Source organism: Podarcis bocagei, assembly GCF_964188305.1.
Source record: "Podarcis bocagei genome assembly, chromosome: 17".
Classification (NCBI taxonomy): Eukaryota; Metazoa; Chordata; class Lepidosauria; order Squamata; family Lacertidae; genus Podarcis; species Podarcis bocagei.
In genome coordinates, this window is record NC_138143.1 from 2655913 (window position 1) to 2671058 (window position 15146).

At 46.5% G+C, this 15146-nt stretch overlaps 1 protein-coding gene across 11 annotated transcripts in view; it reads right to left on the reverse strand.

The window, feature by feature from the left end:
• IQSEC2 (IQ motif and Sec7 domain ArfGEF 2) overlaps window positions 1-15146 on the reverse strand; it is a 168143-nt gene that overhangs the window by 5124 nt on the left and 147873 nt on the right. For 9 of the 11 annotated variants that reach the window (XM_081177322.1, XM_081177325.1, XM_081177332.1 and 6 more), the window contains 8 exons: window positions 14763-14885; window positions 12188-12354; window positions 8346-8485; window positions 8113-8238; window positions 7340-7439; window positions 6814-6975; window positions 2021-2194; window positions 391-440 (listed from right to left, as the gene is read on the reverse strand). In XM_081177322.1, the coding sequence (XP_081033448.1) occupies window positions 391-440; window positions 2021-2194; window positions 6814-6975; window positions 7340-7439; window positions 8113-8238; window positions 8346-8485; window positions 12188-12354; window positions 14763-14885 (1042 nt within the window). The remainder of the gene's footprint in view (window positions 1-390; window positions 441-2020; window positions 2195-6813; window positions 6976-7339; window positions 7440-8112; window positions 8239-8345; window positions 8486-12187; window positions 12355-14762; window positions 14886-15146) is intronic. The other 2 variants (XM_081177331.1, XM_081177324.1) reach the window with 1 other exon arrangement.

Genomic DNA, 15146 nt, shown 5'->3' on the forward strand with positions numbered 1-15146 from the left:
CACACACAGAGAGAAAGATGGGGTATTAGACAACTGGCTCCTATAATTCCCCCACACCTATGGGGCTAGGACTTGATACTCAAAGATGGCCATACTTTTCTGCCTGCCTGAAGAAGGGTTGGCTTTAACTAAAAGTAATTCAGAGTGGGACGAGTCTGCCAACTCTTCTGCACCAAAGAAATGACTTCCCACATCCCTTAAACCTCTGTGTCTTCCTCTGCTAAGAGTGGAAGTAAATGCGAAAGAGAGAGAGAAAGAGAGAACAGAGAGGCTGCAAGGCAGAGAGTGGGAAGGCTTGGGGAAACTCCACCTGTGTCCCTCCCCACCCTCAATCTCTGGCTCCCTTTCCTCCTCCTCCTCCTCCTCCTCCTCCTCCTTCAGCCCACTTACTTCAATTGTGCTGTCCAAGGATCCCACGCTGTTACGGCGGCCCCGCTTGCCTGCAACAGAGCAGGGGTTAGCGAGACCTGAACTCCACCCTGCCCCTCCCTTACAGCCAACACTCCCACTTTGGAGGGGAGGGGAAAAGGGGAGCCCAGGCCAAGAGCCCCCAGCCATCCCGCAACCCAATCCCACAAAGCACAGCAACAGAGCAGAGGAAGAGTTAGCAGAAGACAGGACCTAAAATACAGAGAGAGTCTCCTCCCCTCTCCCACTTCAGTCAGGTGCAGGGTGGCCATGGTCTTACGGCCCTATAGGAAGCAGGGGGCCTCTTCTGCTCTTGTGTCATTATCTGTGCCAAAGTATGCCCTCGGCAGTGTCCTGCCCCCCTTTTAAAACACACACACACACACACACACACACACACACACACACACACACACACACGGTTTCTTCGGGCACTTCCAAGCTGTTATTTTAGGTGGGATTCAGTCACAGACCACTGCATTTGAGCTGCGCAATTATAGCTGAGTGAGAGGTCTTGTGCAACAAACCCATTTCCTGAAAAGTTCAGACTTTAGCAGTAAGGGAAGTGATAGGAAAATGTGTGGGGTAGCACTTTGCTTTGATGCAATGTCATCTAACCTCTCAAGATGGGATAGGCAGCATTAAGCAATAATCTTCCTGTGAACAAATCAGAATGCTCAATAAGCACCCTTCCTCACAATCAGGTTGGCTCCAAAAAGCAAGAGAGACACACATCCATCCACCAAAAGCACTGAGTCACCAGCAAACAGAAGCCACCCAACCAACACTACGAATCCCAAATCCCGGGGCTCAATGTTTTTTAGTCAGATTTGTGGATTAGAATTAAAATCATGGTGGATGAAACATTATCCATACGTTACATGTTCTTTTTAGCCAGTAGAGGGAGCCACAATAATTACATTCTAGAGATGGGCTGATTTCTGGAGTGGAACCAAAATCAAGCAAAGTTTGAGAAGAACTGAGCTTTTTTAAAAAAAATCTGGATGCCACCAAAACATCCATGTGAAAGACAGTGAGTCTTCAGTGGAATCAAGTGTCAGAGGCTTTTCTGGTAAGCCCCTGCTCCAGTGCATTGCAAGTGGCTCTGTGCGGTCGACATCAGCAAATAAAAACTAGCATGCCAAGGAGAAGGTTCAGCCTAGACTTCTCCATGGCCTGCCATTTTCCTACACGCAGGGATTTTACTTCTTCATTCAAATAAGCAACTGCCACATCTAAACCCTGAAGTGGTAGTCTCGAAAAATGCCCTACCAGAAAACTGGTATGAAGTGGCCCAAAGTCTGGAATCTACAAAAAAGGAACCCAAAATGGCTCACGAAGCTTTACTAGAGGCATGCAAAGGCCTCTAACACCCTGGGGGGGGGGGGCGGTCAGTGATGTCATCCCTCAAGGATGCCTGGCAAAGCCTGGCATGCTAGAAAAATCCCAAGACCTGTCACAAATTTAATTTCCTGTGGAATCTAGTGATGTTTCTTTTAAAGTTCTCATCAGCACAAACCCAGAAATTCCTTCCTTATCTTCATCCCAGCCTGAAGCCCACTAGGCTCTCCCCTCCTGGAGCCATGGAAGGTCCTGACCCCCAGCCCCTCACCAGCGTCAGAGAGGTCCCGAAGGGAGCTGCTGAGGGCACTCCGCTTCAGCCCTTCTCCCACAGTGTAGGCATCCTCCAGGCTACTGCGAGTCAGGGTCCCATTCACTGCATCCTTGGGCCCAGATGAGGGGGAGGCATTGGGGCGCATCACTCCTTTTTGCTTCTCTAGCTCCGCTGTGTGTAGAAAAAAAAGAGAGAGGCAGTGAGATTTGGGGGCCATTCTGCTGGATGCTTCTCAGCCCTCCCCGACAAACAGGACTTGCTTCCAGTTTACACCAAAGGAGTTTACAAGTGATGCTTGGAAATAATAAACAAAAATCATGAAACATTTGCAGGGTTTTATCTGAAACAGGGGAAGAGAACCAGCAGCCCTTGAAATGTTGTTGAACTACAATACCCATCATCCCTGAACAGTGGGAGGCATCTAAAGAAACTGGTGTGGCTGCATAAGCAGCTTACAGATGGGCTGAGATGTAAGAAGGGCATGTATAAGAAATGGAAAATCACAAAGGTGGCGGCTTCCCTGTGGAAAACCCTCCCTTCAGAGAGGGAGATAAAGAACTGTACAACTTTTAGAAGGCACCTGAAGGCAGCCCTGTATTGGGAGGTTTTTAATGTTTGATGCTTTTTATGTTTTATATATTCTGTAAGCTGCCCAGAGTGGCCGGGGAAAGCAAGCCAGATGGGTGGGGTATTAATTAATTATTATTATTATTATTATTATTATTATTATTACTACCCATTTTCATATCCATTTCCATAGCAATGAGGACTAGAATCACTTAAGTATTGTGTAATGCACACAGTTCTGCTCTCAAACCCTCTTCTCACCCCCCCCCCCCGGCTTATTACAAACCTCAATTCAGGCTCACCTAGCAGGCTCACCATGATTTGAGTCAGGGCTTCTTTTCAAAAAACGGAAAGTGGTGCTTCCCATGAATTTCTGTTTGAAGAATGGATTGAAGGGTATTCAGTGAGTAAGATGACTCTTCCCACTGGACTGGATAGGCAGGGCCTTTCAAATCTTTTGCCTCCTCTTCCAGGGGAGGAGCCATCCTGCCCCCCAGAACTAACTGGCAGAGTTGATAATGTCATCCCACCCCCCGCAAGATAAGCACAGCCATGGTGACGATGCCCAGCACAAAAACCTATGCCAAAACAGACACAGTTTGCATTTGGAAATTACATAGCACAACACTTATACTCTCATTCAAACCAAGACAGCAAAAATATGTGAATTCACACTCCAAAAGAGAATGAAGGGGATATAAGGAATGAAGCACCGCTTCTTGGTTTCTCTGAAAATCTGAATTAAATTTGGACATGGAAGAAGAGTCTGGACATAACACAAATTATTGTGAGAAAAATGCTGAGCTGTGGATCAGAGGACAAGGCCCCCAACTCTGAAACCCAATGAGCCAAAGTAATGGCTACTAGGAAAACAATTTTCAATGTTAAAAAAAATTGGATTAGGAACTAAGGGGTCAAAAGGCACACTCATGAAAGCTGTAAGAACCCAATTTAAATATCAAGAAAGGAATCAATATATGACCAGGGTGCAGGACAAATAACCCCCCTGAGGAAACATTTAAACATCAGATGGGAAGACAACAGATCCCTATCCAGACAAGAAAAAAACACTGCTAAGGGAGGCCACTTGTCTTTTGATGGTGATGGTGCTAAGTGCCTTATTTATCCCTTCCTGAAGAAATGGAAGAAAATCATGAATGTCATGCGAGAGAGGACCCACCCCAGACCAGGAACACCAAGACAGGTAAGACTTCCAGGTAGTGCAGTAAATACATTTGGTTGACGCCCTTCTGGAAGCCAGTAAAATCCAGTGAGGTCACCCAGATCCTTTCAGCCTCCAAGCAGTCAGGTGGAAGAGGTCTGGGTGAGGATGGAACACTGGACCCTGACTGAGAAGATCCATGTACCAACAGATTCAGCAGATCTGGAAACCTTGGAGACCTGAGCTAAAATGGAGCTATAAAAATCGCCTCTGCCCAAAAGGACTGAATCCTGATAAGAGGAGAAAGAACTTGCCTAATATACACCAGTACATTCAGCTAACAATACTCCTGAATGTTTTAGTACCAGCTTCTCTAGCTAGATAAGCTTCTCAACCTCTGCACAGTGGCAGGATCCTACCATGCCATGGGGGCCAATGCAGTGCCAGCCATCCCCATACTTGAACTACCATTTGAAAGGATGTCATGGACTACTAGAAAGCTTGGGGGTTGCTGTTCCTCTTAATTAGGCAACAGAAGGAGGAAAGCATCTTCTTGTCCTTCATTCTATTTAAAAAATCTTCAAAACTCTCCAAAGGAACTAGCTGTCAAAGAAAGGAATGAGGAAAATTTATTTTGCATTAATAATGTACACTTTATTTAACTGAACTGTCAACATGTAGGCAGAAAAAACAGGCTAGCATATTGAGGTTGTATCTACCCTCATGCATAAGCCATAGCCAAGTCACACATACTGTACAGAAAACTACATGGAGTGTATTTCAGGGGTTGCTTAAGACAATGAGTTGAAAACTGTGAAAAGAAAGGCAACTATATATATTTAATAGTTTAGGAAGAAGCCTCTTGAAACTCGAAAAATGACAAGCTCATCTTGTCATTTCATCCAGCAGGGTAATTCCTCTAGGGAACTCCTAAATATCCTCATGAGGTAATTAAATAAATATCATCATTTCAGACTAGCTATTTAGAAGGACCAATTGTGCTTGTAAATGCCTCCACACAGAACAGGGGCCTCCCCTTCATTTTGTAAACTGCTTTGAGCTTTTTTGTTCTTACACTCAAGTCATACATAAATTTTACAAAACAAACAAGTTACCCAATTGGGGGGGGCTTTTGAATCTCATTAAAAAACCCCCCGAGGGAATTAGTGATGAGGGGAATAATGAAAAGGAAAGCTAGAACAACTTACTGCGAAAATCCCACTCAGTCTTGCAAAACACAACTGAAGGCTTATAGAAAAAGCACTGTAGCTGTTTTGGCAGAAGGAAAAAATATTTAACACCCGTAGCCAGGGAGCAGGCTGAGGGTTCAACAGGCTGTTCCTCAGTAAGCTGAAAAATCTGGCTGGCTTTTGCCAAGAAAGGGCTGTGAGTGGGGGGGGGGGATTCAGGTGCAGATTCCAACTCCTTCTTTGACACTTTTGGCAGAAGCAGCCTTGAGAAAAACTCCTGGAGGAGCTTAAAAGAGGAGATAGGCTATTTGATGGAAATCTGTGGGATCTCCTCATTTTATGACTTTTAGATCTCCCTCCTGTGTTTGCTATGAGGAAGGGAGTCTTTAATCTCTTTGTCAATGCAGGAGTGTACCCATGAGAGGAAAAACCCCATGGCAGAAAACATGGGCTTTGAGACCTGTGAGATCTGCCCCCTTCATGTCTCTTAGGTAAGGACCCCTGACCATTAGGTCCAGTCGTGTTCGACTCTGGGGTTGCGGCGCTCATCTCGCTTTATTGGCCAAGGGACCGGCATACAGCTTCTGGGTCATGTGGCCAGCATGAGTAAGCCGCTTCTGGCGAACCAGAGAAGCACACGGAAATGCCGTTTACCTTCCCGCCGGAGTGGTACCTATTTATCTATTTGCACTTGGACGTGCTTTCGAACTGCTAGGTTGGCAGGAGCAGGGACCGAGGAACGGGAGCTCACCCCATTGCGGGGATTCGTACCGCCAACCTTCTGATCGTTTCTTCTGTGGGTTTAACCCACAGCGCCACCCGCGTCCCTCTGTCTCTTAGGTAGGTGCTTGCATTTGTACTTATGTGTAGAATGCCTTCTAGATTGGGATCTGGTTCTCTTATGACCCCTAGACCTGTGTATAGAGCCTTTAATTTCCTTAGAAATATACCGTATTTTTTGCTCTATAAGACTCACTTTTTCCCCTCCTAAAAAGTAAGGGGAAATGTGTGTGCGTCTTATGGAGCGAATGCCGGCTGCGTAGCTATCACAGAAGCCAGAACACAGAATCATAGAATTGGAATAGACCACAAGGGCCATCGAGTCCAACCCCCCTGCCAAGCAGGAAACACCATCAGAGCACTCCTTTCACCGCACAGCGATCCCTCTTGCTGTTCTGGCCTCTGAGATTCAGAATATTTTTTTCTTGTTTTCCTCCTCCAAAAACTAGGTGCGTCTTGTGGTCTGGTGCGTCTTATAGATCCATGACATAAATTTAGGAAATTCCCTTTTCCTGGGGAAAACCTCAGAGAGGTGTGTGGACTGAGCACTGCTGAGGACCCCACTCATGACACCTGGAGAAGGCAATATGAAATATTCCCTGTGTCTGGGGACTTTCAAAAGAGAACCCTCAGGATCCTGCCCCTCACCCATAAGGGGCTGCAGTGGGAGTGGCAGAATATCAATGAAACGTGGCTCAGCGGCCATGACACCAAAAATAAAACAAAACAAAACCTGGTCTCAGCCAACTCCTACAGACAATAAACAACACAGAAGAAGCAAGAATTAAGGCAAAAGAGAAACAACAAAGGAATTGTTTTCCTCACAGAGAAAAAAAGAACCTGCTAACTTGACCAGAAGTAGGGCAGAACTGGAAGAGGAGGCAAAAGACTCAAAAGGCCCTGCCTATCTAGCCCAGTGGGAGAAGTCACCCTATTCCCTGAATGTCTTCCAGTCCACTCTGGCAAACCTGGGCTGCTGGATGCTGCCCCAATGATGCCATCAGCAACCCTCATCCATTATCCCACCCGCTGCCTCCCTTCCTATCCATGTCCCCCCTCCTGTCCTTCAACAATCCCCACCCATCACTCACATTCCACACGGTACTTCTCCATCTCTTGCACTTCAGCAATGGATTCCCGCAAGTCACTGGTGAAGCGCAACCGATCCTGCAGGCTGGGGGCATTGAAGATGATCAGGACTTTCCTCTCCCCACCAGGAACAGCTGAGAGCAGTTTAATCCCGAACTGGTAATCTGGGTGGCAGAGAGTGAGATGCTGGGTGACTGTGGGCCCCACTACTCACCCTCCCCTTCAATGCGGGTAACTGGCAACATAGAGCTGAGCCCAGACAAAGGGTTTGCTCCAAGATGGGGAACCAAAACGTCTCCAGCTACAGACAAAGGCATGAGGCATGAGGTCCACAATAGGTATGGGGCTGAAGGCACAACATCCGTGTGGATCACTGAGAAGAGCTCAGGGGACTAATCACAGAGAGAATGGAGAAAAGATGCTGATCTGGGAGAGCAGATAGTATGTTGTGCTGGTTGAGCCTTGGGTTTGTGCAACAACCAGGCTTCTAGGCTCCTGTATCATGACCTATGGTTAAGAGAAACTCACATGAATTCTGGAAGAGCTGTAACTGCATCTCAACAAGAGGGAAGCTCTGGCGGAAACTGTAGGTCACAAGGATCTTCTTCTTCTGGAATATCTTTGTCACCTAAATGGTGTGAGGAGATGCAGTGGGAAAGCAAAGGATCGATGAGGAGTAGAGAGAGCAGTGAGCTAACTGTTCACTAACCCAAGGACAGTGCTCAGAATTACAGTCACCCAATTGGCTGAAACCTGCTTCTTTCCTGAGTTGCAACAGTCTAACCTACAAGTTAAGAACTTATTTGCTCTTATTGTCTGTTCAACCCGTAAGGTATTTTCCTATGGATGTTTTCAGAGCAGAGTAGGAGCTCAGAAGAAGCTTGGATGGAATGCGGCATGGATGTTTAAAACAGATTCATTAATTAAATTTATCCACAGAGTCCTTTTCTTTACTATGTAGTGCTACTGACAAAAACATTTTTTTTTAAATTAGTCAGTCTCCTGCATTGAGACAGCCTATTACCTCATGGCAATGGCCATGTGGCATCACAAAAGCACTGCGGGAGAGAACCAGGAGGCAGCAGACAGACAGGCAAGTATAAAGCACAGCTCAGCAGTCATAGCTTCTTCCAAGAAATCTTGAAGATTTTTGTGACAATGTCCACAAGGTCCAACTTCACCCAGGCATGTCAAAGCAGGTGCATGGTGAGGCAGCCAAATCTGCTCAAAACAAGCAACTCCATCATCTAACCCTCCCTCCACCACCAAAACCTGGTCTTAGCTCCCTGCCCTGACCTTACCACTAACAAATCGTTGAACAGGAAGACCTCCCTCTGGTGCAGCCCAAGCCTCTGGGGCCGGTTGGGGTCAGGGACCTCATATAGCTGGCAGCAGCAAACCAGGCGCCTGTGGGGCAAAGAGAGAACCTGGGTGGGACAGACAGACAGAAAATGTTAGGAGTGGAGCCAAAAAGAGGGGCAGAAACCTTCAGTAAACTCAAATCCATCTCCTCAGACAGCCTCTTCCCACTCACCGGCTTTTTGCCTACAATCATTCGCTCCACTGCTTGGACCTGAGATACGTGGTCATCATTGGTGCGCAGCTCCCGACTCTGAATTCTCTGGTAAATCCCTACCAGCAGGTCACGGGGAATGTCCTCGCCGTTATCTACCCCTGGTGAAGCAACACCAAAAGAGCAAGTCCATAGGTTGCAGGGAAAGACTAGGCCAGATTTAGTCACTCTCAAAAGCAAAAGCAGCTCATAGGTTATTCCCATGAGTCTTTGCAACAAAGTAAGCTAGTAATATTATTTCATTACTGAAGACAGAGGTTGGAGGAATGAATGACTTATCTAATGCTACTACTAGCCAGGCTTACATCTGCTGGTGCACACAGCCTGATCACTACTGCTTTGGTCTTTCATTTGCACAAGGGGCGTAAACAAACCAGGAAGGTTAGCATTATGACTGAATAAAGGATTGTGGTTTATTTCACCCTAACATGCCAGGTTTAATAAGCCAACAGCAAACCTTGGATCTCTTTTTAGTAAAAGCAATATGGAATGCTTGTGAAACACATATGATCTCTCCCAGAGGCTTCATATAGATGTTGAAAAGCATTAGGGTGAGGATGGAGCCCTGAAGCACCTTGCAAGCGACAGCCCAGGGGTCTGAACAGTCATCCCCCAACACCACTTTCTGGACATGGCCCCAGAGGATGGAATGGAACTACTGCATAATTGTGCCCCCAGCTCCCAAATCCCCTAGATGGTCCAGAAGGATACCATGGTCACTGGTATCAAAAGTTGCTAAGAACCAGGAAACAGCTTTCAGCTCTGTCCCTAGGCCACAGGAGATCATCGACCAGCAGGAGCAAGGCGGTTTCAGTTCCATGATGGGGTCTGTTACTATTAATGATTTATTAATCGTTTTCTAAACCATATCATGGTAATGTACAATAAATGAAATTAAGAACAATTAAAAACACAAAAACAGCAAATACATTTAAAATGAAAACAAAACCATAGAAAGCTGACATCCATGGTAAAGACCCATTTATCCAGCTAAGGAAAGCACGTTAGAACAAAAGTGTCTTCAGTTGTTTTCAGAAAGTGCAGCTAACTGGGCATTTGTTGTCTCTCAACAGGAATGCTCTTCCACAGAACAGCAACAGCCACACTAAAAACCCTGCTTTGAGTTACTGGGCACAATCACTTTTAGCCATAGAAACCACTTGAGACTTCAGTGACAAGGGCTGGATTCAGTTAAGTTGTTGCGCTAGCAGAAGCCAGCACAAGGACTCCCGCTAGTGCAATGGCACTTTGCCCCTCTCCTCCCTCCTCAGATCTGCTCAGGAGGGTTGGGAGAACCCCCAGAACAGTGTGCAGGGGGAGTAGAGGGGAGACATTTTGCCTGGCAAGCAAACATCCTTGTGCTGATGGAATGATCTCCTTAGCATGCTGCTGAATTCCACCTGAGGAGGACTCCCAGACTACGAACGTCTTCCTTTGTGGGAAGTGCAAGCCCTCCCAGTACAGATCATATACCTAATTCCTGGACATTTGCATCACAAGTAGCAATCCTTTCCAATTGCTTTCAGGACTCTGAAAAAACAATTATTTGTCTTCAGCCTTAATTAACGATCTTCCAGATCCTGGGTCCTTTCTGATATACTAATGAAGACTTCTTGTTAGAATTATAAAGCTGATGAGTGGAATCAAGTGGGGGAACTGTGTTTACCTGAGACTAACATTAGTAAAGAGTTTCCACTCATGAGGAAATGAATTGAATACCCAGATAACCAACATAATTAGGTCAGTATTGGCTTAGAAAACCACAGGGCTTGTGAGGTTGCCCACCTGTCCCAAGCGTGGCCTACTCTACTGAAAATGAAGGGTAGAAATGGAATTATAGAAAACATCTATGCCAAGACACAACATGTGGACTTACAGGGTCAGAAGTTGAGTGAGCTAAATCCTGAGGATTATTATATCTGTGGTGCTGCAAAAAAGTAAGACTGCACAAACAATAAAGAATAAAGCTTGCTTCCTTCCCTCCATCCATTCCTGGCCCTCCTGTACAATCTGTAAGTGCATGTAAGAGTTTTCCTTTGATCTGAAAGGTTGTCTGCGAGGGAGGTTAAGTTCACCCTCATTCTCTATGCCTTAAAAGGCACACTAGCAAGATACACTTTAACTTAGGTTGTGCTTTCTTCTCATTTCAATAGGAGGGTGGTGGCTGTTCTGCTGAAGTAACCAATCACTGTTTGGTCATCACCACCATCATTATTTTTGTAGCCCATCACTGTCAGTCTAGGGAGAGAAGAGTCAGGAAGAGCAGGTGCAGCGGATTGCAGAGTTCCCCTCCTGACAGTAGCATGAGGGGATGGATGGAGGCTGAGAGGGAAGGAGAGGGGTCAGCCCTCCTTCTCTTCTCCTGTGCATCTGGCCAGATGGTTCGCAGCCCTGCTGGAGCCATGCCTGCTCTCCCGAGGCCCTCCTCCTGCTGCTGCCCCTCCTGAAGGGGCCCTGAGGGCCTGTGGCAGGAGGAGGGAGGCTGTGGGGCTGCAGGGAGGTCCGGAGTCTGTCCTAGAGAGACCAGCCCTTCAAGAGCAAACAAGGGCCTTCCTGCAAGGGGTCCCCTTCCCCCCTTTTGCTGGAACTGGCCTTTCAGGGCCCCAACACCTGCGCAGCTGAGGGACTCGCTGCTGCTGCGGGAGTCAGGAGAAACCCAGAGCCCCTTAGCACAGGCGCCCAGTGACTCCTCTGATGAGTCTGCAGAAAGATCCATCTCCAAAAACAAGATTCCTCTTGAGAAATGCCTTTCCGCCTGTTCAAGCCTTTCCCCCAGAACATCCAGAAGCCTTCCAGGCTGTAGGCTAGGGGTCCCCAAACTAAGGCCCGTGGGCAGGATAAGGCCCGAGAGAGTCGTTTATCCGGCCCGCGCGAACCCCACCACCCGCTCTTACCTACACTGCGCTGTGCAGCTGCCCACTTTCGGGTCAGAGGAGCACCAGAAATAGCTTGTGCACATGCGCAAGCGTTATTTCCGGTGCACGTCCGGGTTGGAGGAAGCCCGTGCACATGCACACAAGCTATTTCCAGTGCTTTTCCGACCTGGAAGTGCAATGCAAATAGCGTGTGCGCACATGTATGGGCACACGCTCCCCTGCCCTCTGCGCGATTGACGCTGGAGACACCGGCCCAAGGCGTGATAAGTTTGCTGACCCCTGCTGTAGGCCGAAAAACAAAGAACAAAGGGCCCAGAATATGGATGCTGGGAGGAGGGAAAGCAGAGCTCTATGGAGCTGGGAGAAAATGAGAACCCGGTAGGAGTAGTGGAAGGGAGCAGAAAGAGGGTAAGGAGCAAACAAACAAAGGAAAATTCCCTTCCAAGTTGGCGTTCCCGCCTCTTCTCTTTTGCAAAACAGCCTGCCAGTGGCTTGCAGGAAGCTGAACTGGAGATAAAGGGTATTTATCCTGTGCCAGGTATAGTCTCCAAAGAGTTCACTTCCTGCCAGTGGTGAAATGAAACTGGGATGACTTCTGGGATTTTCCTGTCCCTGGAAAATCGGGACACTTGGAATGTATGCTACAGATCTCTCTCTGGCTTCTGAGATTTTAGCAGGCATTGTTCGTGCACCTGCAAGCTGCCTTTTTCGCCACAATGGCAAGAAACCTGTTGGGTTTAAAACACACATATGCGCGCGCGCACACACACACACACACAGACACACACGGCTTTTGGGAAGCTGCATTTTATGCTTGACACATTTTGTGCTTTCCCTGAACTCCCAGGGAAGTAGGGGACTCCGTTGGGATTCCAACCACGTGATCATGAGGAGCCAAGCGTAAGAGACAACGCTGTTCTTGCTTACCTCGCAAATTTTTGATGAAGTCATCCAGCTTCATCTTCCTCTCCGCCTTGACACTGGGGCTGTACATGTCGGTATTAAGGAGGATGATGGCAAAAGCCAAGATGAAGATAGTGTCTGGATTCCGGAACTGGCGCACCAAGGGGGCATTGCACACACAGTAGCGCTGGCTGAAACGAAATGCGGTGGAAGTCAAGGCGAAAAGAAAGCAACCATCAGCACAAAAGGCCAGAGGAAGAGAAGAGTCAGAAGCAGCTCAAGAGATTTTGCTGCTGAAGGTGAGTGGTTTCCTCGGGGTTTAACCGTCAATCCCTCTTCCCAGTGAACTCTGGAAACTGAGCTCTGTGAGGGATATGGGGGTCCCAGGAACCTACAAGGGGGGTTTTAGAGGACTGAAAGTAAAAGCCATTATCTAACCATTCTGGGTTCTAAATTAAAAATAGTATCCCCCCCCCAAAAAAAATGTATAATTCATACTGAGGCAGGAAGTTCTAAAATTAAAGGGGTTCATTGGCTCTCTTATTCTATTTTCAAATTATAAATATGTATGAAAATTCCACATCCCATTATGGAAGAATACAACTCACAGCTACTACATTCATTTACAGGCAGCCTTCTAGTCATATAAATAGCAGGGTTGCACACTCTAAGCTGGATTAATCAACAGATTCATTACCAAAGGATTAAGCTGATTTACTGGTGGAGCCCAATTTTAAAATCGATGAAGCTGAAAATTAAAAGACATTCTTTGTTTTTTGAGGTTGTTTTGGTGCTGGTGCATTACTATAATATGGAACAAAGAAAGAAAAATATGGCCTTTTCTTCTAACAATTAACAGTAGCTTTTCTTTATTAAAACACAAGTTCTCTCACATTCTCTTCAATATCACAATTCAAAAACTCATATTACAAATGTTTTGTAACAAGCTAATGTATGTAACTATGAGCAGGTAATTCACTGATTAATCTATTTAGAGACATAGGTTGGATCCAGACTGAGTTAGTTGCACTTGGTTTCCAATGAAATAAATGGGACTTAAGTCACAACTAATTTGTCCCATTTTTCAATGGGTACCAAATTCAATTACTTAGGGCTTATCCACGTTTCAGTTTGTGTTGTGATTACTAGGGACAGGTCCGTGATTTGCAAAGATGCTATTTCTATTTCAGGCAGTCCCTATAGTCAATGATACATGAAACTTTAAGGAATGGCAAGAAGATCTATCTAAGTTTATTTGGCAGGAGAGAAAACCCAGGATAAAACATAAGATTATGATTGATAGCAAAGAGAGAGGTGGTTTCGCCCTCCCTGACTTACAATTGTATTTTGACACTTCATGTTTATGTTGGTTGAAATAATGGATTTTACTAAAGGACAGTTATTTGCTGGGTCTGGAAGGGCATGACCTAAAATTGGGATAGCATGAGTGCCTGTGGTACAGGAAGGCTAGAATATATAAGAGCTTCTCAAATCATATAATCAGAAAAAAATCTTTATAGGGTACGGGGAAAATACAAAAACCTATTAGAAAGAAAAACACCAATGTGGTTGTCACCAATGGAAGCTCTGGCACGGGAAAAAATTAACACAGAGACAAATTGGAGTACATATAGAGACTTGCTAACTGTTACCAGGGAGGAATATAAATTGAAACAGTAAGAAGAGGTAAAAGATCAAGTGACAGATTGGTTAAGTTACCATCAATTGCATGCAACTTTTAAGTTAGACAGAAAATATGGATTTGCAGGACAGAGTTCACAGTTTGAAAAGGTGGTATTAGGATCCAGGGTCCAGTCCTTAAATACTACTCAGTCAGATTTACAGCCTACCCACTTTGGCCAGGGCTCTGCAGTCTTAACAGACAATGGGGTGAAAGAGGGCACCTCCTGCTTGTGCCTGCCCACCACGTACTGCTTTGCCAGGCTCATAGACGCATGTACAGCCACACACATATTCCCTGTCCGCTCTTTCTTGCAGCAGATGGATGGAGTGGGTGGGATACATGCAAACGGAGATGTATGCGCATATATGACCAATCAAAACAACAGCTTTTAAACGCTGTAGAAAGGGATCTAATTAAGCTAGAAACTTACTCCAGCTCCACATAAGTCAAAATTTATACACCAGAGTCAGCACATAAACCTGCCCATTTAAGTGTTGAATGGTTTATTTAGCTATCCTTCAAACTCTAGTGTTTTTCCTCTCGCTCATAGTTTATTTCAACAAAAACAAATTCAGTGTTCCATCTAAATATATATAGGAATCGCTGCTAACAGTAAAAAAATTATTTACATGCCCCTTGGTCCAGGATAATTCAGGCACTATATGTTGTAGCATCACAGTACAACCTCACTCTTACTGCAGTGATTAACCAAAGATATTCTGGGACAGAACCACATGCTCCTCATTGCCCATGGCTCGATCCCTAGACCAGGCTTCCTCAACCTGGTGCTCACCAGGTGGGGTGTTGGACTCCCAGTAGCCAACATGGTGAGAGCCAAAGGATGATAGGGAGTTGTACTGCTCTAGACTAGGTCAAGAAGGAAACCTTGGATAGACAGCAGCACCTCCAACTTACCTGAAGGCCTCAACAAGGCGCTCCACTTTCTGTGCCTCGCCTTGCACCCGAATGTGAGACTGGAACTTTCGCAAAGCATCATCCAAGTCCATGTTGGAGAAGTCCATCTCGTCTACCACACAACTGTAAGGCAAGAGAAGACATGTGTCAATCCCCAGCATCTAGGGCAGTGTTTCCCAACCGGTGTTCCGCGGCACACTAGTGTGCCGCGAGACGTTGCCTGGTGTGCCGTGGGAGGGAGGCGGGCGAGTCGGGCTGCGAGAGGCGGGGCGGCGGCGGCGAGGAGAGGCCGCCCAGCGCGGGGCTCTGGCCGTCTGCCTGCCTGGCTGCCTGCGTGGCGCTGACGTCACGGGGCTGTAACGTGCCCCACATAGGCACACGCGG